General features: G+C 43.6%; 1 protein-coding gene across 1 annotated transcript in view; it reads right to left on the minus strand.

The window, feature by feature from the left end:
• The window catches only part of kcnh3 (potassium voltage-gated channel, subfamily H (eag-related), member 3), a 220,545-nt gene that overhangs the window by 36,473 nt on the left and 164,438 nt on the right, over nucleotides 1-19,634 (minus strand). Inside the window, 4 exon segments of the mRNA XM_064944534.1 lie at nucleotides 730-979; nucleotides 1,252-1,451; nucleotides 11,349-11,744; nucleotides 17,460-17,664. Of these exon segments, the coding sequence (XP_064800606.1) occupies nucleotides 730-979; nucleotides 1,252-1,451; nucleotides 11,349-11,744; nucleotides 17,460-17,664 (1,051 nt within the window).

Here is a 19,634-nt window from a genome sequence, read left to right on the forward strand (position 1 = left end):
TTTTTTTTGCCCCGAGTGGACGGTTTTGACAGCTTCTCCTGACATCCTGGGGACCTGCAAAAATGCCACATTTCTACTTGAATCTGGAGTGATCTCTCTGGTCATAATATCGCCTAGTTCCCATCAATACCGATCAGCCTGTAGATATAAGATATGAGATATTTACTTATATGATGCACCAGCTGCTTGATACTGTAAAGGTTAACTAGATTTAAACTGGTATAGATTGGGGTTAGGGGGTTTCCAATCCAGTGCTCCCCTGTATTTCAACCTGGACTCAAGGGGTACACGTAACATAGTAAATGTAAACTCGGGACATACCAATTGTGATATGTTACGTTTTGTATGGTATGCATGAATTTGTGGATGTCCATCATCCATTTTGTATGATATGTTACGATTTACAGTTTGAACAATATGTTACGAATTTGCAAAATGTGTGACATTCCAATTTGTTGTGACTAACATTAACTATTAACACTAACGTTAGCTAGGTGGCTATCGTTAGCTAGGCTAGGGGTTAGGGGTAAGTTTAGGGTTAGGGGAAGGATTAGCTAACATGCTAAGTAGTTGCCAAAGTAGCTAAAATGTAATGAGTATGAGCAAAGTTTCTAATTAGCTAAAATGCTAAAGTTGTCTGTGATGAGATTCAAACACGCAACCTTTGGGTTGCTAGACATGTACATGTGGGCCTGCGTGCGTGAGTCTGTGTGTCCTATGTCTCCTTACCTAGTATAGCCAGCACAGTGTTGTCCTTCAGCACCTCCATGGACCCGGAGCAGACAAAGTAGATGGCCTGCAGGGCGTCTCCCTGACGGATGAGGAACTCTCCCGGGGCGCAAAACGACGTCTTGATGATGAGGGACAGGGAGCGCAGACACCCCCTACTGGCCGACTCAAACAGCGGCAGCTGCAGCAGCTCCTTATTCAGGTGCATGGCGATGTCCGCCCTCAACTCGTCTGGGAAGTCCTTCAACAACTACAGAGAATGGGGGATGAGAAAGAGAGAATAAAAGATGAGAGATAGAGTTTGGACAGAGAGGATTGACAGGTGAGAGAGAAAGTTGAAGAGGTAGAATAGGGGGAAGAAAGAGAGGCAAAACAAGTTATTGAATTGAGAGAAGAATCAATACAGGAGGAATTACATTTTTAACCAACAGGAGCATTAGAGGGAGAGAGAGAGAGAGAGAGAGAGAGAGAGAGAATAGTCGTAAGAGAGGGGCTGCTTAGTCCACTGTTGTTATAGCCCACCTCGCTGACGTCGATGCCATTGTTAACAGACCAGGTTGTCTGGAAGCACTCCAGCATACGTTGCTCCAGGGCTTTGGGCAGGCGGTGGACCCTGATGAAGTCCTTCAGGTCCTTGGTACGGGTGTGGTAGAGGGAGCGCCGAGAGTACATCCTCTGAATGATGGCAGTCACGTTACCAAACACCACCGCATGCATCAGGGCTGGTGGCAAAGGGACAGGGAGAGGTTAGTGTGTGTGTGTTGCTGTGTGTGGGGTGGGGTGTGTGTGTGTGTGTGTGTGTGTGTGTGTGTGTGTGTGTGTGTGTGTGTGTGTGTGTGTGTGTGTGTGTGTGTGTGTGTGTGTGAGTGTGTCTTCAACGTAAGAATCAGTCATAGATAATACTTAATGATACAAACAGAAAATAGTTTCACATACAAGATACATATACCAGATGCACAACAACTGCCTCGCACGAAGCAACATTACCTATCGCTCCACAAAAGCCACGGCCCTTGCAGAGCAAGGTAAAACAACTACTTCAAGGTCTCAGAGCAAGTGACGCCACGGATCGAAATGCCACTAGCGCGCAACGCTATCTAGTTAGCCACACGGGTTACACTCACAGCGTTTAAATAGCATACCCCTGCCAAAACCCCTAAGACTATGTGTAAGTCTGATAGAAGGGGCCACTAACAAGGGTGCTGTGACTGTGTGTACATGGATGGTTAAATATCAGAGCCAACTGAAGCAGACACATTGAAGGGGCCTCTCCGTCTGTCTGGCACATCGCCACAGTTACCTGTAGGACTATAGCCAGCTTATCTGTATTTAAACCGTGTTAAACCGTGTTTAAACCGTGCGTTTAACTTCAACTCTCCAGGCAAAGCAGGTTAAATGTGCCTATTTTGACATGTTCCAATGAGACAATTTTGGGCAGGATGTATGAGTGTCTGTGCTGTGTTTGTGTGCGCACACATTAAATGTGTATGGATGTGTTACTTTCAGTGTTGAGCAGTGTCTTTTTTAAGTGTATGAATCTCTGTCTGTGTTGACACTAGAGAGTGGGTTAATGTGTGGATGGTATTTCAGCTGTCAGCTGGCTGGGACAGTAATTGTACAGTGCTATGCTCTGGTGACAAGCCTGTGTGTGTCTGTCTGTCTGTCTGTCTGTCTGTCTGTCTGTCTGTCTGTCTGTCTGTCTGTGTAGCCTCCACACTTAATTACAGCACTTTAATTGAACTGAGGCCTAAGAATATGCCCTCCTCCTCTTTCTCTTTACTGCCCCCCTCTTATTGAAGAAGCACCAGACTGGACATCTGGAATGGGGTCAATTTGTGACACCACCCTGCCTGCGTGTTGAATGGCACCATAATTCCTTTATTGTGCACCTTTGACCAGAGCCCATAGGGATGGCTGAAAGTAGTGGACTATGTGGAATAGGGTGCCATTTGGGATACATTCATAGACATTCACCACTCTCAAGTTACATCATTGACAGTTGTTCCATTTGCAAGAAGCCCTGGGGAAAGCAGGTTGCTGCGAACACGTTGCTGTTTTTACATCTAAGCTATAATATGCAGACAGTTTCCATTTGAACCATTTATTATGAACTAGTCTACCAGGCATGAACTAAAATGAACCAACCAACTCCAAAATGCGACAAGGAGTGGGCTTGATCACTGTGATGTGGCCTCATGGGAGATGTAGTCTAAGGATCAGTGGGGAAATGTAAGGGCCTTCAGCACAAAAGGATTTATAATGATTTATAAAATGATTTATATTTTTGTATTTAAATTTCGTTGTGATTTCTATTTAATCTTTTCTTCTATTTAAACAACATTCTATTTAATTTCTTCAGTTTGTGTTGTAAAGGGAACGGTTAACACTGAACATAAACAAAATCCAATTAGGATTGTTCTTTGGTGGTCTCTGGGGAGAAAAACCTAGCTAGCCATTGGCTAGGCCCTCAGAAGCAATGCGGAATGCATCTGCATTCAACTGTATTAGGACAGAATTTTGAGTGACAGAGAAATCAACCAATCACATTTTGCAATGGGTGGGACAGTTTTTTTCTACTTCCGCCTTCACGAAGGCCTAGACAAGTTACTGCTGAGTGCGAGCGGTATCCTAGTTTGAGTTTTTTAGGGGGTAGATTAGCTGTAATATTGCAGATAGAGTTGAAGTTTACATACACTTAGGTTGCAGTCATTAAAACTCGTTTTTCAACCACTCCACACATTTCTCATTAACAAACTACAGTTTTGGCAAGTCGGTTAGGACATCTACTTTGTGCATGACAAAAGTAACTTTTCCAACAATTGTTTACAGACATATAATTTAACTTATAATTCACTGTATCACAATTCCAGTGGGTCAGAAGTTTACATACACTAAGTTGGCTGTGCCTTTAAACAGCTTGGAAAATTTCAGAAAATTATGTCATGGCTTTAGAAGCTAGGCTAATTGATAGTCTAATTGACATCACTTGAGTCAATTGGAGGTGTACCTGTGAATGTATTTCAAGGCATACCTCCAAATTCAGTGCCTCTTTGCTTGACATCATGGGAAAATCAAAAGAAATCAGCCAAGACCTCAGAAAAACAATTGTAGACCTCCACAAGTTTGGATCACCCTTGGGAGCAATTTCCAAATGCCTGAAGGTACCACATTCATCTGTACAAACAATAGTATGCAAGTATAAACACCATGGGACCACACAACCGTCATACCGCTCCTAGAGATGAACGTACTTTGGTGCGAAAAGTGCAAATCAATCCCAGAACAACAGCAAAGGCACTTGTGAAGATGCTGGAGGAATCAGGTACAAAAGTATCTATATCCACAGTAAAACAAGTCCTATATCAAACATAACCCGAAAGACCACTCAGCAAGGAAGAAACCACTGCTCCAAAACCGCTATAAAAAAGCCAGACTACGGTTTGCAACTGCACATGGGGACAAAGATCGTACTTTTATGGAGAAATGTCCTCTGGTCTGATGAAACAAAAATAGAGCTGTTTGGCCAGTGACCATCACTATGTTTGGAGGAAAAAGGGGGAGGCTTGCAGGCTGAAGAACACCATCCCAACCGTGAAGCACAGGGTGGCAGCATCATGTTGTGGCGGTGCTTTGCTGCAGGAGGGACTGGTGCACTTCACAAAATAGATGGCAAATGGGACTTCCAAATACGAATTGAATGTATGTAAACTTCTGACCCACTGGGAATGTGATGAAAGAAATAAAAGCTGAACTAAATCATTCTCTCAACTATTATTCTGACATTTCACATTCTTAAAATAAAGTGGTGATCCTAACTGACCTAAAACAGGGAATTTTAAATGTCAGGAATTGTGAAAAGCTGAGTTTAAATGTATTTGGCTAAGATGTATGCAAACTTCCGACTTCAAACTAAACACTCTAATGAACTTGTTCTCTTGCTCAGTTGTGCACAGGGGCCTCCCACTGCTCTTTCTATTCTGGTTAGAGCCAGTTTGAGGCGGTTCTGTGAAGGGAGTAGTACACAGTGTTGTACGAGATCTTCAGTTTCTTGGCAATTTCTTGCATGGTATAGCCTTAATTTTTCAGAACAAGAAAAGACTGACGAGTTTCAGAAGAAAGTTCTTTGTTTCTGGACATTTTGAGCCTGTAATCGAACCCACAAATGCTAATGCTCGAGATATTCAACTAGTCTAAAGAAGGCCAGATTTATTGCTTCTTTAATCAGAACAACAGTTTTCAGCTATTCTAACATAATTGCAAAAGGGTTTTCTAATGATCAATTAGCTAACCCAAGTTTATAATTTTAAAAGGCCAACACAACGTGCCATTGGAACACAGGAGTGATGGTTGCTGATAATGGGCCTCTGTACGCCTATGTAGATATTCCATAAAAAATCTGCCGTTTCCAGCAACAATAGTCATTTACAACATTAACAACGTCTACACTGTATTTCTGATCAACTGATGTTATTTTATTGGACAAAAATGTGCCTTTCTTTCAAAAACAAGGACATTTCTAAGTGACCCCAAACGTTTGAATGGTAGTGTACATATATGTCCACACTATGAAGTTGGATTAGTACTGTGAAATTCTGAAATTAATGTCAATTTCGTTTTAGTGAAAAATCGTTTGAAAAGACTCAGACATCACAGTACTGAAACAGTTCCAAACCAGATAGTTTCTCTTCCCCACTCAGACCACTCCCAGACAAAAAGTCTTGCTTGAGAAATTGCTTTTAACCAAGATGCGATTTTTGTTTGTTTTTGACCATTTGAATGAAAACATTTTTACCCAGATGTTAAAGGCTGCATTGGGCCTTTCATGTCGCCCTTCAAGGTGAACTTTAAAAGTGAAGTTTAATAAGATGATCATCATTTGGTGAGTGGCAGTGGAACCCGCTTGCTGTTAGGTATCTCTTTGTAAATATTGCGTGTGAAACATTGTTGCATTTAACCTTTACATCACCGGTTACTTTGTGTGCTGAACAAGATAAAATATGTTTGCAATGGGAAATAATAGCTGTACATTTCGATTTGGAAATGCTTAATGGTTGTATTTTTGTTTTTATCGCAGGGGCCTACTGGATTATTGTGAACGGGATGTTTTTACAGTAGGCTATGCTGGGTGTGACTGCTCTCTTTCTATTGGCCGTGTCTATGTGATTTACTAAAAGGGTTTCTCTCCTGCATGGAACGTGTAGAATACAGTCGCTTTCCATTCAGCACCACGAGCATTTTACCTTTGATGTGTCACTGTTGTCATTGCTAGGCTATTGGTGATAGTGTTAGGCTACTGTAGGATGTTTAAACTGTTGTTGTTGTTGCTCGTCACATTATTCCATGCGTGTGCGTGTGCGTGACAGCCCAATGCGTGGCTTGTAATGATTAATTCATGATGTCATTAAAAATCATTGCTACTCAAATCACATTTTAATTGTCACATGCTTCGTAAACAACAGATGGAGACTGACAGTGAAATGCTTATTTACGGGCCCTTCCCAACAATGCAAATAAAGAATTATAAAAAATTATAATAATAGAAAAAAAATGGTAACACAAGGACAAAATACAAAATGAGCAATGATAGCTTGGCAAAATACACGGGGTAACAGTACCGAGTTGAGGTGCAAGGGTACAAGGAAATGGAGGTACATGGAGACTGTACAGTGCATTCGGAAAGTATTCAGAACCCTTGACTTTTACCGCATTTTGTTTAAGTTCAGTCTTATTCTAAAATGTATGAAATTGTTTTTGTTTACCTCATCAATCTACACATGATACCCATAATGACAAAGCAAAATCTGTTTTTAGAAATTTTTGCAAATATATTAAAAACGGAAATTTCACATTTACGTAAGTATTCAGACCCTTTACTCAGTACTATGTTGAAGCAACTTTGGCAGCGATTACAGCCTCGAGTCTTCTTGAGTACGACGCTACAAGCTTGGCACACCTGTACTTGGGGAGTTTCTCCCATTCTTCTCTGCAGATCCTCTCAAGCTCTGTCTGGTTAGATGGGGAGAGTTGCTGCACATCTATTTTCAGGTATCTCCAGAGATGATCAAACGGGTTCAAGTCCGGGCTCTGGCTGGGCCACTCACGGACATTGTTGCGAAGCCACTCATGCGTTGTCTTGGCTGTGTGCTAAGGGTCGTTGTCCTGTTGGAAGGTGAACCTTTGCCCCAGTATGAGGTCCTGAGCGCTCTGGAGCAGGTTACTTTCATTTAAGAATGATGGAGGCCACTGTGTTCTTGGGGACCTTCAATGCTGCAGAAATATTTTGGTACCCTTCCCCAGACCTGTGCCTCGACACAATGCCTACTGACAATTCATTCGACCTCATGGCTTGGTTTTTGCTCTGACATGCACGGTCAACTGTGGGACCTTATATAGACAGATGTGTGCATTTCCAAATCATGTCCAATGAATTCAATATACCACAGGTAGAATCCAATCAAGTTGTTGAAACATCTCAAGGATGATCATTAGAAACTGGACGCACCTGAGCTCAATTTTGAGTCTCATAGCAAAGGGTCTGAATACTAATGTAAATAAGGTATTTCTGTTTTTATTTTTAATACATGCACAAAAATGTCTGCAAAAACTGTTTTCACTTTTCATTATGGTGTATTGTGTGTAGATTAATGATGAAAAAATATTTAGAATAAACAAAATGTGGAAAACGTCAAGGGGTCTGAATACTTTTCAAATGCACTATCTACAGTTGAAGTCGGACGTTTAAATGCACCTTAGCCAAATACATTTAAACTGAGTTTTCACAATTCCTGACATTTAATCCTAGTAGAAATTCCCTGTCTTAGGTCAGTTAGGATCACCACTTTATTTTAAGAATGTGACATGTTAGAATAATAGTAGAGAGAATTATTTTTTCAGTTTTTATTTCATTCATCACATTCCCAGTGGGTAAGAAGTTTACATACACTGAATTATTATTTGGTAGCATTGCCTTTAAATTGTTTAACTTGGGTAAAATGTTTTGGGTAGCCTTCCACAAGCTTCTCACAATATGTTAGGTGAATTTTGGCCCATTCCTCCTGACAGAGCTGGTGTCACTGAGTCAGGTTTGTAGGCCTCCTTGCTCACACACACTTTTTCAGTTCTGTCCACAAATGTTTTATAAGATTGAGGCCAGAGCTTTGTGATGGCCACTCCAATACATTGACTTTGTTGTCCTTAAACCATTTTGACACAACTTTGGAAGCATGCTTGGGGTCATTGTCCATTTGGAAGACCCATTTGCGACCAAGCTTCCTGACTGATGTCCTGAGATGTTGCTTCAATATATCTACATAATTTTCCTCCCTCATGATGCCATCTATTTTGTGAAGTGCACCAGTCCATCAAGCAGCAAAGTACCCCCACAACATGATGCTGCCACCCCCGTGCTTCACGGTTGGGATCGTGTTCTTCAGCATGTAAGCCTCCCCCTTTTTCCTCCAAACATAACGATGGTCATTATGGCCAAACAGTTCTATTTTTGTTTCATCAGACCAGAGGACATTTCTCCAAAAAGTACGATCTTTGTCCCCTTGTGCAGTTGCAAACCGTAGTCTGCCTTTTTTTATGGCGGTTTTGGAGCAGTGGCTTCTTCCTTGCTGAGCGGCATTTCAGGTTATATCATGTGACAGACCAGGGGGTTTGGTCAAGACGTTTACATAGATCAGACACGGACAGAGTATGATTAACTCAGTTTCAAGGGTGTTTATTAAATAATAAATTAAAAAGAAAAGAACAGGTCTCCCCCATGAGACCCTCTCCGGGATACCTTCTCCTGGGCTCCGGGTCTTCCTGTATCCTGTCGGGCAAACAAACTCAACTCCCTCGGCTTAGCTCGGGTAACCGTATCCAAACACATGGAAGTCACCTCACTTCCCCTCGTCCTCCCCTGTGTGCTGCCCTTCTGACAGCTTTATGGGCCTCGCACAGCAGGTGAGCAATCCGCCCTTGATTACAGACCAGCTCCCAATCAGACCCAATTAGTCCTGTCCGGAGAGCCCATCGAGACCTGGCACGTCCAGCAGATGTGGCCACCGCCTCGTGATGTAGACTTCATCTGTTACCAGGCTTCGACGAGCCTCCCCCTGGTGGCTGACCTGCTGTACGCCACAGTCGATATAGGACTCGTTTTTCTATACCTGTATACACCTGTTTCCTCCAGCATCTTCACAAGGTCCTTTGCTGTTGTTCTGAGATTGATTTGCACTTTTCTCACCAAAGTACATTCATCTCTAGAAGACAGAACACGTCTCCTTCCTGAGCGGTATTACGGCTGAGTGGTCCCATGGTGTTTATACTTGCGTACTCTTGTTTGTACAGATGAACGTGGTACCTTCAGGCGTTTGGAAATTGCTTCCAAGGATGAACCAGACTTGTGGAGGTCTACCATTTTTTATGTAAACTTCTGACCCACTGGAATTGGGATACAGTGAATTATACGTGAAATAATCTGTCTGTAAACAATTGTTGGAAAAATGACTTGTGTCCTGCATAAAGTAGATGTCCTAACTGACTTGCCAAAACTATAGTTTGTTAACAATAAAAGTGTGGAGTGGTTGAAAAATGAGTTTTAATGTCTGTAAAATTCCGACTTCAACTGTAGGTAGGGGTAAAGTAACTAGGCAACAGGATAGATAATAGATAGGATAGATAATAGACAGTAGCAGCAGCATATGCATTAGAGCTAGATATAATGTTGTGTGTTTTAACTGATGATGTTTCTGTTATTTGTCTTGATTTTTTAGTTGAAGTTTGACGTAATACAACTTTTTCCCCCCACTGAAGGTCCAATAGACATGGTTCGATACTGAGGCTGCATTCTCTGTTTCCTTGATAGAGCACATAGAGAGAAGCTTGAAGCACTGTAGAGGAACACCTGCCCTACTGCTGGGAGACCTGGGTGTTCGGCTCGAGGCAAGAGAAGAAGAGATTCAAATTGAACAGAGGAGAAGACCAACACTATCCTTGCTGCTACTGTATATTCATGTCTCAGTGGGGTCCCGGCACCAGTTAATGAGTTAAGTGAATATTTAGGCCACTCCACGCTGAGAGGCTCTCTGGGAGGGCACACACACGCCCTCGGCCCTGGCATATACTGCTCAACTCGAGGGGGGGGGTAATGAGGGAGGGAGGAAGGGATGGAGGCAGTGAGAAAGGGATTAGGGAGGGGGATATGGAGGGAGTAGGGAGAAAGGGATAGAGGGATGTCTGTGTTATACCACTCACTTATGTCATAATTACTCAATAACAGTTTGCCATTGTCATTATTGAAGAGCCACTTCTGTCGATATTGTTAGAATCTCTGGTACACTACACGATCAAAAGTATGTGGACCTGCTCAATGAACATCTCATTCCAAAACAATGGCATTACTATGTAGTTGGTTCCCTCTTTGATGATATAACAGCCTCCACTCTTCTGGGAAGGCTTTTCACTAGATGTTGGAACATTGCTGCGGGGACTTGCTTCCATTCAGCCACAAGAGCATTAGTGAGGTCGGGCACTGATGTTGGGCGATTAGGCCTGGCTCGCAGTCGGCGTTCCAATTCATCCAAAAGGTGTTCGATGGAGTTGAGGATAGGGCTCTGTGCAGGCCAGTCAAGTTCTTCCACACCAATCTCGACAAACCATTTCTGTATGAATCTCGTTTTGTGCACAGGGGCATTGTTATCCTGAGAAAGTAAAGGGCCTCCCCTAAACTGTTGCCACACAGTTGGAAGCACAGAATTATCTAGAATGTCATTGTACGCTGTAGCGTCAAGATTTCCCTTCACTGGAACAAAGAGCCTAACCCCAACCATGAAAAACAGCCCCAGACCATTATTTATCCTCCACCAAACTTTACAGTTGGCACTATTCATTCGGGCAGGTAGCGTTCTCCTGGCATCCGCCAAACCCAGATTCTTCCGTTGACTGCCAGATAGTGAAGCGTGATTCATCGCTCCACAGTCCAATGGCGGCGAGCTTTAAAACACTCCAGCCGACGCTTGGCATTGCGCATGGTGATCTTAGGCTTTTGTGCTCGGCCATGGAAATCCATTTCATGAAACTCCCTATGAACAGTTATTGTGCAGACGTTGCTTCCAGAGGCAGTTCGGAACTTGGTAGTGAGTGTTGCAACCGGGGACAGACGATCATTACGCGCTACGCACTTCAACACTCCGCAGTCCAATTCTGAGGGCTTTTCTACCACTTCGCTGAGCCGTTGTTGCACATTTCCACTTCATCATTGCAGGGCAGATATTTGACGAACTGACTTGTTGGAAAGGTGGCATCCCATGACGGTGCCACGTTGAAAGTCACTGAGCTCTTCAGTAAGGCCTTTCTACTACAAATGTTTGAATATGGAGATTGCATGGAGGTGTGCTCGATTTTATACATGTGGTCAGCAACGGGTGTGGCTGAACTAGCCAAATCCACTAATTTGAAGGGGTGTCCACATACTTTTGTATATCTAGTGTATATTTATAAACAGTATACACCAGAGAGCGATAGCAGAGGAGGCAAATATCATTAGAAGGTGGTTTCCTATCCCCTGACACCACTGAGACCTGACGTTCTCACCAACCAATAACGTCCCTGTTGTATCTCCAGGGACTCACCTCCTATGAGCATGGTGCAGATGGAGAAGATCTTCTCAGAGTCGGTGTTGGCTGAGACGTTTCCGAAGCCCACGCTGGTCAGACTGCTCAGAGCGAAGTACAGAGACGTCACGTAGGAGCTCCTCACTGACGGACCCCCACCCAGAATCCCTCCACCCTGTCCCACACCGACCCCCACCCCACCAGCCAAGGCCCCTGCCCCAGTCCCTGTGACGTTCCACTGGCTGGAGTTCCACGAGTCCTGCCCTGCTAGCTCCAACCCGGACACGTTCCATTGGCTACTGTTGGCCGGGAAGGCGTTGACGATGGTGGGGTGCAGCAAACCAGGAGCCAAAGTAGCAAGGGGAGACAGGAAGTAAGGGGTGCCCAGACGCTTTCCCAACTCATGGAGCCAACCTGAGAGAGGGGGGAGGGAGGGAGGGAGAGGGAGACAAAGAGAGGGAGAAGGAGAGGAAGGGAGGGAGGGAGAGAGATAGAGGGGGAGAGAGAGAAGGAGGGGGAGAAATACAAAAGGAAAGTTACATCCAGATACCTAGCTGAATAACACATTGTGGACAGCCTGTCAGCGATCCACATAAACACTCATGGGGGAAGAAACTGTAGCTTTAACCTTGTAGTTGAACTGGGCTGCCCAATGTACACAGTGCACACACACACACACACACACACACACACACACACACACACACACACACACACACACACACACACACACACACACACACACACACACACACACACTGAAGCTGACCCAGTGTATAAACAAGGCACACTAATGAATGTCTCTGGGTAGTCTCAGTGAACTGAATAAACCAATATCATTAGGAATGTTACACCTCAGTTGTTGCCTAATTAGCTTGTCATTATGCAAGCTAGCATTTCTAGGACATGTTGAGTATAATCTTTCTGATTTATGTGCCAGCGTGTGTGTACGTGTTGGCTAGGTGTGTGAGTGTGTGTCAGTATGCAGCAGTATGTGTGTGAATACATTTGTTTATCAATGTGTTTGTGCACCCGCAGTGTGCACTGGGGTGGGTCTTTTGAATAGGGTTGCTTATATGCCTGTGCGAACATAACAAATTATGTAAGAACTTGGCAGAACTGTCTCAGTCAGCTTTTCTGTCCATGCACATCCAGATACATATACTTTGCTGTCTGTGGTCCTGAACTAACTCTCTGGCAACTCCTCTTCTCTTACCTTGTCCAAGGTTCTGAACATACCCTCTCTCTCAACTGCCTCCTGCAGTCTCCATGCCTTTGTCCTCCTTTGCTCTGAAATAATGCTGTCCATGGTGCTGAACTCCAGGCCAGACCTCTATATAAGGCTGCTCGCAGGCTTTACTCTCCTTTCTCTAAGAAACTGTATCAGAGCCAAAGCTTGATTGATTTGTGATCTGTCTGCAGGTGTATCCCAGGAGGTTACATACAGTTATTCTAGCTCTGTCTGTCAGCCTGTCAGTCACCCAGCCCACATCTTTGATAGACGTAGCAGGAGAAGCACAGACGGTTCTACTGAAGTTGTGAATCTTTGACGTGACACTCAAAAGATAACAACCTCTCTGAGAGTTCAGTCTTCACAGCATCCAAAACAACAGGTAGGGAGAGAATGAGGGGGATGAGAAAGAGTGAAAGGACAGATGGAGAATGCTAGATGAGGTGCTGACAGAGACAAAGTTAGAAACCACACACACGAGTGCATACACATCACACTGAGTCCCATATACCATTTGAATAAACTGCCTGAATGCTATCTAGTGTCCCCGAGAACTAAATAAAATGTGCCTTTCAAGATTCTAACATCAGCCTTTAGTCAAGTTCTCAGCAGAGATGTTCTCTCCCTCTCTCTCTCTCCCTCTCTCTCCCTCTCTCTCCCTCCCTCCCCCTCCCTCCCCCTCCCTCTCTAGATACTCTGTCTAATATAGGTTGCGTCCCAAATGGTGCCATATTCCCTATATATTGCACTACTTTTGACCAGAGACATATGGGTCCTGGTCAAAAGTGTGCACTATATAGGGAATAGGGTGACATTTGGGACAAAGTCATATCCTAGTCAAGGACTTATTTGATGCAGCATTCATCTGCTTAGTAATTGCTCTTTTTGTCCTCTTAGACATTGTGAGGATCCAAGGTCTCTCATACAGCCACACGGATTTCAAACACATATTCAACACAACAATGTTTACTTTCCAGCAATGGCTCTTCCCTTTTCCATTATACAACTCTAGAATACTATAATTGATGTGGCAGCCTCGCTCTAGCCTGTTCTTCTACCGCCCCCTCCTTCTCCCCGTCTCTCTTCTGCTCTCTATTGCCTGTGTATTGCCTAGCTCAGTGGACACTCCACCACAGGGCTCTGCAGTAGTCTGCTGGATAGCTGGCCATTTGTAAGGAAGGGCAGGGTGCAGGGAGCTGAAAATCATTTGTCAGGCAATATTGCGGCTGTGGATGCGGAAAGGAGAAGGGTGCAGAGAGATATATTGTGGCTATGCTAGCATGGAGGAGCAGGGTGCCTGTGCCTGTATGGAGAAGGGTACGGTAAGGAGGGATGGAGGCAGCAGCAAGGAGCAGGGAACTGAGTATTAGACAGTATTGTGCATCGTGGCTGTGGTTGCATCGAGGAGAAGGGTGTACGCAGGGAGCAGAGAACTGAGCATCAGCCCTGACTAAGAGCTGCTCCCATGGACTTGAATTATTGATATGTATGCAGACAAAAGGTTCTGCAGCCGTTCACAGTACAACCCTACAGTACCTGCAGACACAAACAAACACACAAACACAAATGCACGCATGTGGTCTATATGTTGATATGTCTTTGTTGCTGTTGTTGTTGTGAGCTGCTGCTGCTGTTGATGTGTTTGTCATGTTACTAGAGCCGGTCTATAAATACTGCTGATCTATAATAATAACAGATGAAAGAAAACAGACTTATAAGATGTGAGGGTTTCTGTGTGTTTGTATAGGAAATTGAAAATATGCTATTACATTTGGTGCTTTCATGGAATGCTTTGGCAATGCTGATGGCTATGTAAGGCTCGAAAGACAATTCATTTTTGACAGTCTCCCGCCTAAAGAAATATTTTTGTCTCAAATAAATGTATCAATCTCATATCACTACAGTATAATATGAAACTGGTCCAACTCGCTTTTATACTGAGCTGGGACAAGCCAAACCTTTGCCTACCCAATCAACTGTAATCATCCTAATGAATTAAAGATCAGTCTGACCTTGCATTAGCATTTGAAGGGCACCCCGCTTTTCTAAACCAACTAAATCTAACAGCTCAAGAATGGCTATGGCTACCACCAAAATCAACTCCCACAACGTACCAACTTACCCGCCAATCAAGCTTTGAATAGTACAGGCTCAATCAACTTACAGAAAATTGCAACCGGTCAGGAATGGCTGTGGGTACCCTCAAAATCAAACCCTAAACTTCAGAATACAAACTGACCCACCATTAAAGCCTTGAATAAGCATGAGCAACCAGGAAATGCCTGTGAAACCAATGACAGTCTCTGAACAAGTTGGGTTCAAGGTGCTCGAGTACTGGGGCTGGGCTAAAGATATGCAGCAGGCCTGGCTGGAACACCCTGGGGCACAGGGCCTTCGGAAAGTATTCAGACCCATTGACTTTTCCCACATTTTGTTAAGTTACAGCCTTATTCTAAAAAAATATCTGCATTCTACACACATTACAGCATAATGACAAAGCGAAAACAGGTTTCTAGAAATGTTTGCAAATGTATTAAAAATAAAAACAGAAATACCTTATTTACATGCGTATTCAGACCCTTTGCTACGAGACTCAAAATTGAGCTCAGGTGCATCATGTTTCCATTGATCATCCTTGAGATGTTTCTACAACTTGATTGGAATCCACCTGTGGTAAATGCAATTGATTGGACATGATTTGTAATGGGATCAACCTGTCTATAGAATGTCCCACAGTTGACAGTGCATGTCAGAGAAAAAACCAAGCCATGAGGTCGAATGAATTGTCCTTAGAGCTCCGAGACAGGATTAAGTTGAGACACAGATCTGGGGAAGCGTACCAAAACATTTCTGCAGCATTGAAGGTCCCTAAGAACACAGTGGCCTCCATCATTCTTAAATGGAAGACGTTTGAAACCACCAAGACTCTTCCTAGAGCTGGCTACCTGGCCAAACTGAGCATTCGGGGGAGAAGGACGTGAGGGAGGTGACCAAGAACCCAATGGTCACTTGGACAGAGCTTTAGAGTTCCTCTCTGGACATGGGAGAACCTTCCAGAAGGACAACTGTCTCTGCAGCACTCCACCAATTAGGCCTTTATGGTAGAGTGGCCAGACGGAAGCAACTCCTCAGTAAAAGGCACATGACAGCCCGCTTGGAGTTTTCCCAATGGCAACTAAAGACTCTCAGACAATGAGATTCTCTGGTCTGATGAAACCAAGATTGGCCTGAATGCCAAGCGTCACGTCTGGAGGAAACCTGGCACCATCCCTACAGTGATGCATGGTGGTGGCAGCATCATGCTGTGGGATGTTTTTCAGTGGCAGGGAGTCAGGATCGAGGCAAAGATGAACGAAGCAAAGTACAGAGAGATCCTTGATGAAAACCTGCTCCAGAGCGCTAAGGACCTCAGACTGGGGCAAAGGTTCACCTTCCAACAGGACAACGACCCTAAGCACACAGCCAAGACAACGCATGAGTGTCTTCAGGACAAGTCCCTGAATGTCCTTGAGTGGCCCAACCAGAGCCTGGACTTGAACCCCATCTAACATCTCTGGAGAGGCCTGAAAATAGCTGTGCAGCAACGCTCCCCATCCAACCTGATAGAGCTTGAGAGGATCCGCAGAGAAGAATGGGAGAAACTCCCCAAATACAGGTGTGCCAAGCTTGTAACATCATACCCAAGAAGACTCAAGGCTGTAAGTACTGAGTAAAGGGTCTCAATATTTCTGTAAATGTGATATTTAAAAATACAATAAAAAATACATAAAAAAATGTCTAATCCTGTTTTTGCTTTGCCATTATGGGGTATTGTGTGTGTGGATTGATGAGGGGAAAAAACTATGTAATACATTTTAGAATAAGGCTGTAACGTAACAACATGTGGAAAAAGTCAAGGTGGTCTGAATACTTTCCGAATGCACTTTATATTGGTGCTTTGGTACTGGTCCAGGACATAAAGATACTGTCAGTATCCTTTCTGGGGATCAGTGTCTCAGAGTAAGGGTGCTGCTCTAGGATCAGATCCCCCATCTTATTCATCATGATCTAAAATGAAAAACTGAACCTAGGTCAGCACTTCTACTCTGAGACACTATAAATATCGACTTCTGAGCCATTTAATATTAGGCTGTGGGTCAGACTGTGGACAGGTCCAGACAGGTCCACAATGAGTAATGTTAATGATGCTCTTGATTCCAGGGGCGGCTCCATAAAGTGACTGACCACTAAGGTGTATTGATCAGTCAGTTACTGTGTCTCAGGCAGGGGTTGGAACCAAAATCATTTCCCTGGGGCCCCTAAGGCAGTAGAGCTGGCAATGAGGACATGGTCTGGACCTGGCCAGTCGCCCACTACCATATCTGCTACAGTTCATAAAGTCAAAACGGATTACAGTTCACTCTCTGACTAAGACAGTGTGTTTGTATTTGTGAATGTGTGTGTGTGTGTGTGTGCGCATGTGGGTGTGTGTTTGTGTGTGTCTTTTTCTACCTACCCAGAGGATTTTAAGATGCAGTTTTCTATTTAGTGATTCATGTAGAATATCAAGGAGGTTTCGCCTTATTAAAATCATCTATTGTATTTATCATGAAAACTATGAGGGAGACTCATCCTCCATGACAGCATAACTGCTGTCTCCTGATCAAATCTTAGGCTAAAATGATGACACATCCTTTTGCAACAGCCAGACGCGTTAGAAGTCCTGAATTGAATTACATCATGATTAGTCATTGTACAGAAGGTCTAGTAAGACCCATGTATGTTATTTTATTCATTCATATTATATCATTAGATATATTATACAACTGGATGCCTGTGATGCTGCATCTTGGCTAAGGCTCCCTTGACAAAACAGATGACAATCTCAATGTGCAATGCAGACATCCCGGTGTACTGACCCATGTCCCAGGAGTTGGGGCTGTTTTCGATCTCTCTGCGTCCGATGAAGTACCAGACGCAGGCCATCCAGTGGGCCAGCAGGGCGAACATGGACATGAGCAGGGTCAGGACCACAGCACTGTACTGGGAGTAGCGCTCCAGCTTCTGGAGCAGCCTCAGCAGGCGCAGCAACCGCACTGTCTTCAGCAGGTGGACCCCAAAGTACTGTAGAAACACATAGATACAGGCACACATATCTCAGTTCTGAAGGCAAAGTACTGTAGAAACACATAGATACAGGAACACATATCTCGGTTCTGAAGGCAAAGTACTGTAGAAAACACATAGATACAGGAACACATATCTCAGTTCTGAAGGCAAAGTACTGTAGAAACACATAGATACAGGCACACATATCTCAGTTCTGAAGGCAAAGTACTGTAGAAACACATAGATACAGGCACACATATCTCGGTTCTGAAGGCAAAGTACTGTAGAAACACATAGATACAGGAACACATATCTCGGTTCTGAAGGCAAAGTACTGTAGAAACACACATAGATACAGGCACACATATCTCAGTTCTGAAGGCAAAGTACTGTAGAAACACATAGATACAGGAACACATATCTCAGTTCTGAAGGTAAAGTACTGTAGAAACACATAGATACAGGAACACATATCTCAGTTCTGAAGGCAAAGCACTGTAGAAACACACATAGATACAGGAACACATATCTCAGTTCTGAAGGCAAAGTACTGTAGAAACACATAGATACAGGAACACATATCTCAGTTCTGAAGGCAAAGTACTGTAGAAACACATAGATACAGGAACACATATCTCAGTTCTGAAGGCAAAGTACTGTAGAAACACACATAGATACAGGAACACATATCTCAGTTCTGAAGGCAAAGTACTGTAGAAACACATAGATACAGGAACACATATCTCAGTTCTGAAGGCAAAGTACTGTAGAAACACATAGATACAGGAACACATATCTCAGTTCTGAAGGCAAAGTACTGTAGAAACACATAGATACAGGAACACATATCTCGGTTCTGAAGGCAAAGTACTGTAGAAACACATAGATACAGGCACACATATCTCGGTTCTGAAGGCAAAGTACTGTAGAAACACATAGATACAGGAACACATATCTCGGTTCTGAAGGCAAAGTACTGTAGAAACACATAGATACAGGAACACATATCTCGGTTCTGAAGGCAAAGTACTGTAGAAACACATAGATACAGGAACACATATCTCGGTTCTGAAGGCAAAGTACTGTAGAAACACATAGATACAGGCACACATATCTCAGTTCTGAAGGCAAAGTACTGTAGAAACACACATAGATACAGGAACACATATCTCGGTTCTGAAGGCAAAGTACTGTAGAAACACATAGATACAGGAACACATATCTCGGTTCTGAAGGCAAAGTACTGTAGAAACACATAGATACAGGCACACATATCTCGGTTCTGAAGGCAAAGTACTGTAGAAACACACATAGATACAGGCACACATATCTCGGTTCTGAAGGAAAAGTACTGTAGAAACACATAGATACAGGCACACATATCTCGGTTCTGAAGGCAAAGTACTGTAGAAACACATAGATACAGGAACACATATCTCGGTTCTGAAGGCAAAGTACTGTAGAAACACATAGATACAGGCACACATATCTCGGTTCTGAAGGCAAAGTACTGTAGAAACACACATAGATAAAGGCACACATATCTCGGTTCTGAAGGCAAAGTACTGTAGAAACACATAGATACAGGAACACATATCTCGGTTCTGAAGGCAAAGTACTGTAGAAACACATAGATACAGGCACACATATCTCGGTTCTGAAGGCAAAGTACTGTAGAAACACATAGATACAGGCACACATATCTCGGTTCTGAAGGCAAAGTACTGTAGAAACACACAGATACAGGAACACATATCTCGGTTCTGAAGGCAAAGCACTGTAGAAACACACAGATACAGGAACACATATCTCGGTTCTGAAGGCAAAGCACTGTAGAAACACACAGATACAGGCACACATATCTCGGTTCTGAAGGCAAAGTACTGTAGAAACACATAGATACAGGAACACATATCTCGGTTCTGAAGGCAAAGTACTGTAGAAACACACAGATACAGGCACACATATCTCGGTTCTGAAGGCAA

The sequence above is a fragment of the Oncorhynchus masou genome, chromosome 29, assembly GCF_036934945.1.
Source record: "Oncorhynchus masou masou isolate Uvic2021 chromosome 29, UVic_Omas_1.1, whole genome shotgun sequence".
Classification (NCBI taxonomy): Eukaryota; Metazoa; Chordata; class Actinopteri; order Salmoniformes; family Salmonidae; genus Oncorhynchus; species Oncorhynchus masou.